Source organism: Ictalurus furcatus, chromosome 2 (assembly GCF_023375685.1).
Source record: "Ictalurus furcatus strain D&B chromosome 2, Billie_1.0, whole genome shotgun sequence".
Classification (NCBI taxonomy): domain Eukaryota; kingdom Metazoa; phylum Chordata; class Actinopteri; order Siluriformes; family Ictaluridae; genus Ictalurus; species Ictalurus furcatus.
In genome coordinates this window covers 34,327,712-34,341,310 of record NC_071256.1, presented here as the reverse complement: position 1 = coordinate 34,341,310, position 13,599 = coordinate 34,327,712, and the positions used below count along the sequence as shown (strand labels likewise).

At 37.5% G+C, this 13,599-nt stretch overlaps 1 protein-coding gene across 1 annotated transcript in view; it reads left to right on the top strand.

Annotated features, from left to right (window-relative positions):
- LOC128602447 (acid-sensing ion channel 2-like) overlaps positions 1 to 8,968 on the top strand; it is a 414,535-nt gene extending 405,567 nt beyond the window's left edge. Inside the window, exon 2 of the mRNA XM_053616256.1 lies at positions 8,935 to 8,968. Within this exon, the coding sequence (XP_053472231.1) occupies positions 8,935 to 8,961 (27 nt within the window). The 3' untranslated portion in view covers positions 8,962 to 8,968. The remainder of the gene's footprint in view (positions 1 to 8,934) is intronic.
- Positions 8,969 to 13,599: the final 4,631 nt, after the last annotated feature.

Here is a 13,599-nt window from a genome sequence, read left to right as displayed (position 1 = left end):
GCTGCATATAAGGGTGAAAGTTACCAATTTTTGTTCACGAAATAATGTTATTTCCAGTCCATGTAATTGGTGGGGAGTGGGTGGATGAACACAGCTTATTAATTTACAGTTTTTAATTAAATAAAAGCCTCAAAAATTGAGAGTACGTGAGCAGAACACATAATCTCTTCATTCTCCCACCTCAATTAGCGCTTCTTATTTCTTATGCATTAAGAATCCATAAGAACTCAAAATGCAGAAAGAAACCCTGGAGTTTGCTTTCCTGCTGTGAGTCACCACTCTCTGTCGCTGCCTGTGTCTTCTCTTCCTTTTTTTTTTTTTCCTTTTCATTATATGAGTGTCCTTTGCTTTTCATAAATAGCCAGCTTTAGCAAGTTTTATTATCATTTTATTGCAAGTTTAATTAATTCATTGTCATTTCTTTTTTGATATTTAAATGATATATAAACTTGCCATCTCTAAATCCTCGACGGATTGTATTTCGACTTATCGGTTAAGATAATCTAGGGTTTTGAGAAGATCCTAAGAAGAATTAATCACTAAGAATGAGGTACTAGGGACTTGTGTAGAAAATTGCAGTGTTTTAGTTTTCAGTCTGGACTTACAAGCCATCAATGTTGTTACCCAGATGAGGACGGGTTCCTTTCTGAGTCGGGTTCCTCTCAAGGTTTCTTCCTTCCTCATATCATCTTAGGGAGTTTTTCCCTCGCCACCGTCACCACCGGCTCGCTCAATAGGGATAAATTCACACACTTAAAATCTCTATCCTGTGTTTATATATTTCTGTAAAGCTGATTTTAGACAATGTCCACTGTTAAAAGCGCTATACAAATAAAACGTATTGAATTTAATTGAATCAATCTTCTTGTTTATTTATTATTTGTTTTGTATTTTCTTTAAAAAATGAATCCTTTAAAATGTTGTACATGGTTTTAAAATGCTTTATTTCAAGCCAAGGAAGCATAAAGCATATAGAGGAACATTTCCCCCATTGAATGAGCTCTCTATTATTATTATTATTATTATTATTATTATTATTATTATTAATAATAATAATAATAATAATAATAGTAGAAGTAGTAGTAGTAGTAATAGTAGTAGTAGCTTAATGGTTAGCACATTTGCCTCTCACCTCCAGGGTTGGGGTTTCGATTCCCACCTCCACTCATGTCTGTGTGTAGTTTGCATGTTCACCTCATGTTTTAGGGGTTTCCCCAGGGTACTTCAGTTTCCTCCTCCAGTCCAAAGACATGCATTGTAGGCTGATTTGCATTTCCAAATTGTCCGTAGTGTGTGACTGTGATTATGCCCTGCGATGGGTTGCCACCCTGTCCAGAGTGTCCTCTACCTCATACCTTGAGTTCTCTGGGATAGGCTCCAGGCTTCCCCTGATCCAGTGTAGAAAAAAAGGGTACAGAAAATGGATCGATATTTTTATTATTAATATTATTATTATTATTATTATTATTATTATTATTTATAATAATGTTCATACACAAGGATGGAAAAATGTAATGAAATGATCCTAAGACTAGAATGCTTTGTAGTTTTTAGTATGTTTAACATCATCTCTTGACTCTAGTGTTAAATAGTCATCTTACTGTACATGTCCAGTCATATCCTCTCTCTCTCTCTCTCTGTCACACCCTTTATCCATCCTTACACACGTGATCTCATCATGTTGCCTGCCTTGCCCTGGGCCAGAGATGTACCGTGGAACTACAGAAGCCAGAGATATTATATGTAACATACATTCAGGCAAAGTGAAATATTAGGGTGGTTTGACCTTCACGCTTCCTGTCTTTTGGTGTTGCATTATTCGATGGCCATTTTCTATGCTCTCGTATTCTGCTTACTTTGCAAATTTCACACTAGTGCATAAGACATTGTTCTATTCTATTAAAATACACATGAAGTAGAAAAGCCAGACTTTGGGATGTCATGTGCATCCTCTACACTTTCTACTGGACTGGATTGTGTTTCATTAATACTCTTTGTCGACTTCGCCACTGAGTAATATCATCTATTTTACACCCGTTTCCACTCACCATCAAAAAAACAAAGAGAATGCAGAAGGTGGTGAATTTTTAATAGATACAAACTCTTTCTTGTGTGTAAACACAATGCAGTTTTCTTTCTTTTTTTTTTTTTATAGAGTCTCCTTCCTCCTTCCTTTTTTTGTGCCTGTTCTTGGGTTTTATAATATTTATATAACCAGCGACAGTTATTGACTAGCCATGATGAGCCGTGGGGGAGGTGTGTGTGGGGGGGGGGGGGGGTTGTTACTTTTAATTTTGTTTTCCTTTGTTGTTTTTCTTTCTTTCTTTCTTTCTTTCTTTCTTTTTTCTCTTTTTTTTTCTTTTCTTCTTCTCAATGAAATATTTGGGAAAGGGAAGGGAGGAGAGAAGAGAAAAGGTAAATGAATCACATGAAAATGAATCACATGAAAATGAATCACATGTAAATGAATCATATGAAAATGAATCATATGAAAATGAATAAATAAATTAAAACGGAACGTGAGAAAGGAAGGGAAAAAAAAAGTTTGGAGACACTTGATGGAAATTTTTCTCATGATCTTAAAAACCTTTTGATCTGAAGTTTTATGGTTAAGTGTTTGAAGTCGGTGTTGTAGACAAAAATATAATTGTGCCAAACTAAAAATAAATAAATAAATAAATAAATAAATAAATAAATAAATAAAGTCTCCTTCCTCGAACTATGGACGGAATCTCAATCAGCTTGCTAAGGCAGATAAAGAATATAATTACTGTGGTTATTGCTAATAAATGCTCTTGCACAGTAACTGGAGAATAAAGGTCATGCCATGTGAAGATGGAGGTGCTGGATACATAAAGCCCATTCAGGTCGAATATTATTATGTAAGGAGCAGGGTGGTGGGATGTAGGCTGACATGAAGCACTGTTATACTTACTACCCAAAAGTTGATTCTTTTTCCTTTAACACCATGTATAAAGTGTTTATTCCTTTTAAACTACTTCAGGTTGCCAATGATTAGAATTGATTTTAGTTACATGTCATGTTGTGTTAAAGTTGGTTCGTGTTATCGGAAGTTATGGGAAGACAGAAAATCAGCTTGTCATGTTACAGAGACACTGGAAAGCCTTTTGTCTGAAACGTTCAAATATTAAATAAACACCGATATAGATTGAGAACATTGATATCATCCTCGAAGTTGCCTTGCCGTCTTCATCTGCCATGTTCTCGCTGTTCTAAAATGTTGCGCCAGATGAATGATCCTGAAGCCTACAGTGATCTTGACTTCATCATCTAACAACCTTCAAATGAGCAAGGAGGACATGGTCTACACAATTACGGGACTAGGAGTGCAGACGTACAGACTCACGAAGCTTTACACTCACACATTGTGGTGTGGAGAGCTAAGCCTGGTTGATGTCTCTTTTTTTTTTCTTCTTTTCTTTTCTTTTTTGATAGAACTTTAATACTTTCTGGCAGCCCAAAGTTCTGGGTTTGAAATGATCCCTTAGATTGAGAGACTTAAGCTTCTTTTGTGTTCTCTCCTTTTTTTTTCTTTCTTTTTTTTTTTTTTTAAAAAAAAAAAAAAAAAAGTGAAGTATAGACCAATTCTGCTCTCAAATTATTTCACTCCATCTCCAGCACCGCTCATCCCTCACTTCAGTCCATTAAGTGTACATTGTAGTGTGTGTGTGTGTGTGTGTGTGTGTGTGTGTGTGTGTGTGTGTGAGTGTGAGAGAGAGATACTGTGTGAGTGGAAAGGGTTTAAGTTCTAACATTGCTGATTAAATGGACACTTATTTATGCTGTCCACTTTTTATCCACTTTTGCCTTGAAAGCAGTTACTGTGGTTATAATTTTTTTTTTTTTTTTTTTTTACCCCCCTTCCTTTTCCAAGGCTCTATCTTTTCTCACACAGACATGGCGATTTAATTGACATTTAAATGTGTTGTAAATGTGTGGAAAATCTGGAATGAACAGGTAAAGTGTTTTAAACAGACACAATGCAAACAGGCACAGATATCTTAACCCATTCTCACAGAAAAAAATGTTCCACAGTTTCCTCTACTCTTTTTAATAAGATTGATATGTAATAAATAATTTACTTTTTTTTTATTTTAATAAACATACTGAGTGCATTCCCACTTCATATGGGTACATGAACGAAGCATAACTTTTCTTTTCTGCAAAAACAATGAGGCTTGCAAATCACGTGGTAATGTGGCATGGTAATGCAGGTTGTTTTTTTTGTTTGTTTTTTTTTTTCCAAAATGTGGATCGTGTTCATGCTGTAAATACAGACGTCACACATTTTTGAAAATACCCACGTTACTCTGTTGCTTTACCACGTGACTTGCAAGGTCAATAAGTTTTTGCGAAGAAGAGACGTTTCATCAACCTGGCAGGGCTAATCATATGTTGTGAAAAGCACAAACCTGATGCAAGTAGGCTGAGCGCAATATGTTTAAAAAAAAAAAAAAAAAGTGGTAAATGATTTATTCCATATTGATCTGATTCGAACAGAGTAGTGGTAGAGGGTGGTAGGGGTGCAGGTTGTGACATATGGACCATTCGAGTGAACATCGATATGCAATGTATGCTTATGACAATGTTTATATTCAACTTAAAAAAAAAAAAATGGTGCTGCAGATATGTTGTATGCGAATGTCTTTTCTGTGAGAAATTCTATGGACGTTTGGAGCAATAAACAGATATAGATACAGATAGTGAGTGATATTGTGGTAACACCCTTAGTTCTTACATAACACTCTCTCTGGGAGCTCTAACTGCCAGAATCCCAAGCTGTCAGCCACGCCTACTCACCAGCGTATTGATTACATTGATTCTGATTTGCTCGGACTCTCACTATATACGCCTCTCAGTTTGTTTTACATATTCAGCGCTCATTTCTAATTCTTTTTCTTCTTCACATATTTGACTGATAACTTCTGTCCATGACCCCTGCTCTATTGCCCTAGTCTGTTTGTTTATTTAGTATTCAGTTCATCTCACTGGTTTTCAAATAATATATTTGCCTGTACTTTGGATTTGGCCTCCCATTCAATGTATTTTTCGGTCGCTTGATTGTCTTTTTTCTTTCCTTTTTTGATCATTAAATTCTCTGCACCAACGCTGCACTAGTCTCTACCTCTGGTTCACATTGCTGACAGGTACGCTAGACCAGAAGGCACTTTGTACTTCCCAGAACAATGTTTATTAATACCACATTTTATCTTCTCTGAGTATTGTGGATTTTCAAAAGCAGCTTTGAAAAGTCATTTCCCATCCTCCTGTGTGAGTTACCGAGTGGGAAAGGGAGAAAGAAAAAAAATGCAGCTTTACTGTTAGCAAGCTCTGAAAGTAGGTTTTAAGTAAGTAGGTTTTAACCCGATTAAGACGATACTCTGATTAAGAAACTACCATGTAAACTGCAATTTTTAATTACCTTAATCTGATTAAGGTCATACTCGAAGTAAACACAAATGGAATTAAGACGTGTGGAGTACTCCTGTTTTAGTCGCATTATCGACGTGTATTACAGACATGTACACACCTTAATCACACTTTTAACGCCGTGTGAGAGTTTTCACCGCATTTTCACCGCACCGGCAGTGCTCAACATTTTACGGCGAACAAGAGAGTACAGCTGCGTCCCAAACCGCATACTTGCCTACTATAGGTCTGTAGTGGGGAAAAATACATGTATCTCGGCTACTATATAGATGGTAAGTACGCGGTTTGGGACGCAGCCCACAGCTTCAAGCAGTTGTCTATTTGCACGTACAGCATGACTAATAATTAACTGCACTTAAAGCGTTCGTAAAAAAAAAAAAGAAATAGAAACACCCAAAACTGTATACGGTACCACAACGAAGACCAACTGTATGTCAATACGTGAAATTCTGGAGGGACGTCGGTCGGCGTGGCGCGGTGACGTAATGACGTGTGCCGTTAATCTAATTATTTTCTATAACATGTAAAATGGGAACATGAAAGGAGTATTCTAAAAGCAACTCATGTAAACACCTTAATCACAATATTGTCTTACTCCGAGTAAGGTCAATAATTAGATTACTGCTGTCCGTGTAAACGTAGTCACTAATGCACCACAGCATTGAAAATGGAATGATATAGAATTTAATGCATAGTCTTAGACCTAGGAGATGATGTGTCTTTCTCTCTATATTCATTTTAAGCTGTGAAACTGATATAATGTTGTTTTGTGCAAATGTGACATCAATTGCTTGAGTAGTTTTGAGGGTGGAAAAAAAAGAAGAAGAAAAAGTGTCACAGACATAATTCAATGACAACAAATCTAGTGAACAGAACCATGCAGAGGCATTTCATTTAAATGTTCTCCACAAAGACATTTTGCTGACATTATTCTTTCAAAAATAGCCATTAAAATTGATACTGTATATCGTTCTGGACTTGTCCAGGCTTATCTGGACTTATCATTTAGTCGGGTTTTTAACTTCCTTTGTAGCAGCTGATGAAAGACACAGAAACAGGTTTTAGTGGATTGGATACAGAACCACAATACTACAGATCTCCTAGCACGTCTTTCCACATGTGCATTGGAAAAGTGACCTATAGACCAAAATGCGTTTTTATTAGTTGTGTCATCTAACTTCTAATGCTTTTCATTCTGCTCTTACTAGCAACTTTAGGTTCTCTTACATTGTGGACATACCTTTCATTTTAAAAGAGAGAGTTGAAGTGGCATTAAGAAACGATGCTGATAGGGAATGCGCATTTTTGTCTGGGATTAAGAGATATCTTCATATTTATCATATCATGGTGCAACAACAAAATACTTACAAAGAAAGAAACTTTAGAGTTTGTACAACTGTTCTTTGCGTGACACTCGACATGCAAGCATGTCCTACGCCAAGCATATTTTGGGACATTTAGCAGAGTCTATGAAAAATGCAGAGACAGAGAGCGAGAGAAGGAAAAGGTGGTCATTGAGAGACACAATGAAAACCGAAGTGGTGGATGTAAATATAGCAGCTACACAGGGGGAAGAAGGAGGAAATGAAGCTAATCAAACTGACAGATGTAGAGACGAATGCCATCACGGCGGCTTTCATGGGCCTGATAGGACAAAAGAAAGAATAAAAATAGAGAATGAAGGCTCAGGCTGAGGAGGGTGAAAAAAAAAATCAGATTACAAAAGGGAAAAAAGAATGAGAATGCATTTCAAGGTTGAATATGAAAGAGAACAGCAACTCCGGGGTGGAGTTTTCCTGAAACAGAGGTGTGTCTCTGTCTATTATGTGTGATTCTGACCCTGGGCTTGAGCTGTTTTTGTTTACATGACGTTGGCTCAAGAGTCCAACACCACTGGATGACAGCTTGATGGAAGCACAATATATCACACTGAAATATATGATTTGGGTAAAAATAAGTATGGGAACTATGTATATTGAGGCCAATATTAAATACACAAACATGACACTATTCAGTAATTAATGCTATCCTCACTTAAAAAAGTTACGATGATGTCTCAGATGCTTCTACTCAAGAAAAATCTGGCAGAAGCATGAATTACCCGTAAGTAATTTGTAGGGGTACAACAATGCATCATGACATGATGATGTGCTTTGTGGAAATGTGCAATTCACATCATGGAAATCAGCATTATATTAATTATGCATCTAATGCAATTGAAGCTAAAAAAAAAAAAAAAAAGTGGAGCTAAAATATATACTGAGTACGCTGGTCATGTGATCGCATTCATTCATGTAGAGCCTGCGCCATTACCGGGAATCATCTGAAGTGACCGATAGCTCCGGCTCACAATGCCAGACACGCACGTTATACGTTTATGCAACCATGTTAAAAGAGCTCTTCGTTAGCTTTCAAACAACAAGAAAGTCGGGACGTCAAACACGGCGATTTAGCCGACTTTGGAGCTCTGGTTAAAATGATGCCCCAGGCTCTGCTTTTTAATGTTTCAATCCATCATTTTCCTTGGGTTAGAGACTTTGTTTATTCAATCGAAATTTTGTGAGAATTTATAAATTCATTGATTTTTTTTATCATTATTTTTTTAAGAAATGGTGAACCTGTAGTACATTTTCTTTAAAACAGTAAACCTTTGTTTGTAGTAATTTTTTATTAAAATTTTATTTCGCTTTGTACAGACAAAAATACACATTGCTGTTACATTGTTTATGATTGAGAAATAAAAAACGAGTTGTTTTAGTTTTTTTTTTTTTTTCCTTCATTCAAATTGTGTTCAATATATTCAGAGTGCATCATTACTCCCCAAGAAATTTGCATAATTTGAACGTCACAAATCGACTTAACTCGACTCTGCATACACATAACATTGCCCATGTAAATATCGAGGTCATTTTTGCACTTAAGTTGCCAGCACTGAATCTAGCCCAAGCTTGCGCAGGGGTTTGGTGTCAAAGTCTCGCCTTAATCAAATCCTTTGCATCCATACGTAACAACAGGAACTCAGGCGGAGTTTGTGATCCATATGCAGAGTGTTTTTTTTTTAAATTAAAACTAAACAAGGCTAGAAACAACTAAGCAAGATGACCTTCGAGAGCAGACCTGACATGTAATAGTGAGTCCAATGCAGAAAGTGAGCTGATGAACAGGAAACAAAGGAACACTATTACCAGAGGTGGAGACAGGAAAAGGAATTACAATGATGTGATAAAATAAAAGTGTCATCAAAATAAACACCACCCCTTAGAGTAAGTGAAAACTAAACCGTTATCTCAGTGCACATCATGACAGGATTTGAGAGGGAGGTCATTTGTGTCAGTGTGTGTATATGTGTGTGTGTACTAATAGGTGGCATGAAAATATTCTCAGCTAACTAATTTAGGTGAATGTCTGCTACGAGCTGCTAATTAATTTTCTGCTTATCTCCTTATTTCATGCTCCCTTACCCATGAAATGACTTCTCTTCAGGTGAGTACATGCCTTTTTTACATTTGAATTTAGCAGCTTAAACTGTAAAAAATAAATAAATAAATAAATAAATAAATAAATCATCTACATGAATGATATTTTTTAGTGTAGAACCCATAAAAACCCAGAAACCAGGTTGTGTCACACACACACACACACACGCATACACACACACGCACACACACACACACACACACACACACACACACACACACACATAGAGCATATCCAGTGTGAAAAGTACACATTAGAAGAAGTGCTTCCACTTGACACTTTTACAGCGGGCGTCAGCGGGGATTTGTGTGAGTCTGTAGCTCTGTAGGTCACAAATAACACACTGTTTATGGCACCACATGCTCGCTGAAAGTGCAGCAGGGTCCACCGCTGTTTATGGAGCTTTGAATCCGATGCACTGAGAGCGTTGTGTGTGTGTGTTTGTTGGGTGGAGGTGGTTGGCGTGGGGGGGACAAAATACCATATTGTGATTGTACTGCTAAATAAAGAGCTATCGATTATGCCTAGAACCGAAGTTAGACCTGCATTATTTCCCCCCCCCCAAAATAATTTCCATTTGTTAGATCATACCAGTGTCATGATTCATCCAGACACACACTTACCTACAATGATCACACACCACTACAAATTGATTAGAGAGCTTATTTTCATTTTTCAGCTTTTTACCATGGGGATATTGCAAAAACCATGAACAAATTGTAATCGTGTAGGCCTTATTTATTTATTTATTTATTTATTTAGATGAACAGATTGTTGATAAAAACGATCATTCCCCCAGTATACGTTCCCGGTAACACGTTCGAATTTGTAGTGTCTTCCAGGCATAGATTGATTATCATGAAGTACTAAAATAATGAATGAAAAATGCTGTAAGCTCACTCACGTTTGAATAACACTAATGGGGTTATGGTTTAAATCTCACTGACATGAAACATTTTCCCAGCTGACTGAAATGGCAGCAGTGTAATTAAATATGCACAATGAGAACAAATGCGTATACTCGTATAAGATCGGCATCCTGAAGAACACTCCATGTAAATGACTGGGTGGATATTGTGCTGGGGCTGTATTATTAGGTAATATCGGCACAGGGAACAAACAGCAGGCGTCCAGTGTCGTACGACTGGAATCTAAGATTGTGAGATGTAATAATAAACTGGAGAGATCAGTTATCACTATTGTTTCGGGTGCCAGGGACGTCAGTGTTGTGTGTGGGTAAAAATAAATAAATAAACAATAGTCGTATTTTCATAATGTATTATTATTTATACACCTGTCTAGACAGACAAATATAAAAATGCATCATTATCATCAGTGAATTTGACTAACAAACGCATCAAAAGTCTCGGTTTTGTAGGAAGCCAGTTTAACTTTAATGGATGCCGGAGCATTTGTTTATGAAAGTTGAACTTTTGACAGAACAAACTAATCACAAGCTCGCTGCATGGTCCTACAGTATCGATCTATATCTATAAGGACACACTGAATTTTCTATTTAGATTTGACAACAATATCAAAGCGTTTTTTTTTTGGTTGTTTTTTTTTTAAACCGATGAAATTCCGAAAGAAATCAGAGGAAAATGAAAATTACTGAAAATGTGCTGCTGTGTGCATCTGAACAAATGCATTATTTTCTCTGCTAGAAAAGAAAAAAAATCAAATCTATTTTAACTGACAGGACTCGTGAGATGGTTGAGGATCGAAGTGCAGGAGGATTTATTAACAAAGGCAAAGCACAGTTCAAACGCAGAGGCGTAAATTCAGCCAAGGGTGAAACACAGAGAGGCACAATTTAATCAAACAGAGAGCAAATCCAAAAGAGAACTCAACAGGCAAGGCAAAGGGTCACCACATGGTAATAGCGGTCGGAGTAAACTTAAAAACTTAAAAACTCAAACTCGGGCTCTGGGATTAACAAGACTTTGCGAGGATGCATAGCAATGCGTGTACTAGGAAGTAACCAGGAAGTGGTGAGGTATTTCCTAGGCAAATGAACAAATACAAATAGACAACTGATCTACTCTATAAGCACTTATCCAGAAACGCTGCATTATATAATGCTACAGGAGCCTCAGACATGCCACAAAGAAGAAATGTATAATTTCCATTAGAGTACTTAATCAAGACAGGACTGTTCACAAGTAGTAATAAAATTACAAGACGTCATTACTTGTGTTTTTAAGCTGTAAAACAGGGCCTTGGGAAGGCAGGATGCCAAGCAGGATGAGAAGGAAAATAGCATAAATATGATAGAAATGTATTTCATTAGTTGCGTTTACATGGACAACAATAATCCACTCTTAATCCGATTAAGACCATACTCTAATTAAGAAACTAGCATGTAAACAGCTATTTTTACTTACCTTAATCTAATTAAGGTCATAATCGAAGTAAGCAATAATCTAATTAAGACAGGTGGAGTACTCCTGTTTTAGTCGCATTATGGACGTGTAGTAGTGACATGTAAACACCTTAATCACATTATGAGCGTCGTGTGGGAGTTTTCACCGCATTTTGCGACAGGACACGATCACACACGGCAGTTTTACGTTTTACGGCGAACAAGAGAGTTCGGCTGTGTCCCAAATCGCATACTTTCCTAATATCGGCCTGTAGTGGGGAAAAATACATGTATCTCGGCTACTATATAGACGGTAACTATGCAATTTGGGACACACCCACCGCTTCAAGCAGTTGTCTATTAGCACGTAGAGCATGACAAATAATTAACTGCACTTAAAGCGTTCGTAAAAAAATTAAATAAAAACACCCAAAACTGTATACGGTACCATAACGAAGACCAACTGTATGTCGATACGTGAAATTCTGGAGGGACGTCGGATGGCGTGGCGCGGTGACGTAATGACGCGGGCTGTTAATCTAATTATGATCTGTAACATGTAACACGGGTACATGAGAGGAATATTCTAAAAGCAACTCATGTAAACACCTTAATCACATTATTAGCTTACTCAGATTAAGGTCAATAATTAGATTATTGCTGTCCATGTAAACGTAGTCATTGTCATTCAATATAGTAGCATATATATATATATATATATATATATATATATATATATAGCTTATCATGAATTTATTCCCAAAAAGCTTGTGAGATTCAAATGCTCCAAAAAGCATTTGTGGGAGGAGCTAACCTCCAGCCTGTCATAGGATTTAAAAAAAAAAAAAAAAGTATCTTATGTTATCAGTCTGTGTTTAATGTTTCATGTTAAGTTAAAGTTTCTTAGACTGAGCGTTTCTTGGCGAATGTCCATCTTGCCCTTAGTCACACTGTGTTCAACAAGTCTGAGCCGCGTCAGGTTTTGAGTCCTGGCCTCAAGCCCTGCCTCCCAGTCAAAGCTCATAACGTTTTCAGATCTTACATTCTCTAGTGTATGCACACCAATGACACGAGTCCCGGAAATTCTGAGATGCTTCAAACAGACAGGAGAAAGAATTTATGCCCAGAGCAGTGCTAAAACAAGGTGCCAACTCTTTTTCATCAATAATGCATCACGCAGGAGAAAAACAGAGAACCCTCTCTCGTAGTTGCACAGGGACGGTGTAGAGGAAGTGAAACGGAAAGAGAACGGCTCTGACTTTGAAAGAGGTAGACAAGGTGAAGAGGAGTGAAATTCTCCTCTGCTTTTTAGCGTTGTCACTAATCATTTGGAGATGTAGAGAATGTATAGAGAAGAAGCAATCGCTTCTACCTCGCCTCTGACTCAGTAAGGATGAAAATGCACTCCAGAAGCGCTTGATCCAATAATCCAAAGTAGTGCTCTTCTTACAGTAACTGCAGTTTTACGATCCTGTAGTTAGTTATTGATCCTGTGGCAGAGGTGATGTTCACAAGAATAAACAATCGGCAGCCTGGCAGTCTTCCTTTGTTGATATTTCCTGGAGAACTGGGTCTTAGAATGTAGAGTTACTGGAACTTTGATCCTCCTGATACTTTATGAAATGAAATTAATTAAAGCACATCGAGTGTGTGGGCGAGTGTGTAAATAAATAAGTGATAACTTGTGCCATCAGTGTCTTCTGGAGTAGACATGCTTAATAAAATGATGCTGTGTTTTTGTACCATCTGTGAGCACACACACACACACACACACACACACACACACACACACACCTTACATGCTTGTCTTTCTATCCTTGTAAGGACTTAAATCTAACCCTAGCCTTTGCCTTGTTCGTGATTTGATTATCCCGAGCAAAAGTGTGAATATGGGTGATAGTGAGATTTACACTTAGGAGATTTATAATTATTTACTTTATTTAGAACTGCTCCTAATCGTTTTTAGTTTCTTCCTGATTGGAGGGCACAGTGGCTTAGTGGTTAACCTCCAGGATTGGGGGTTCAATTTCCAGTTTCCGCCTCCACCTTGTGTGTGTGTGTGTGTGTGTGTGGAGTTTGCATATTCTCCCCGTGCTTTGGGGTTTTCCTCCGGGTACTCCAGTTGTTTCCTCCGTCAGTCCAAAGACATGCGTTGTAGGTTGATTGGTATTTCCAAATTATCCTTAGTGTATGAATGTGTGTGCGATTGTGCCCTGCGATGGGGTGGCACCCCGTCTAGGATGTTCCTGCCTTGTGCCCCATTTTCCCTGGGATGGTCACCAGGCTCCTCTGCAACCTTGTGCAGGATA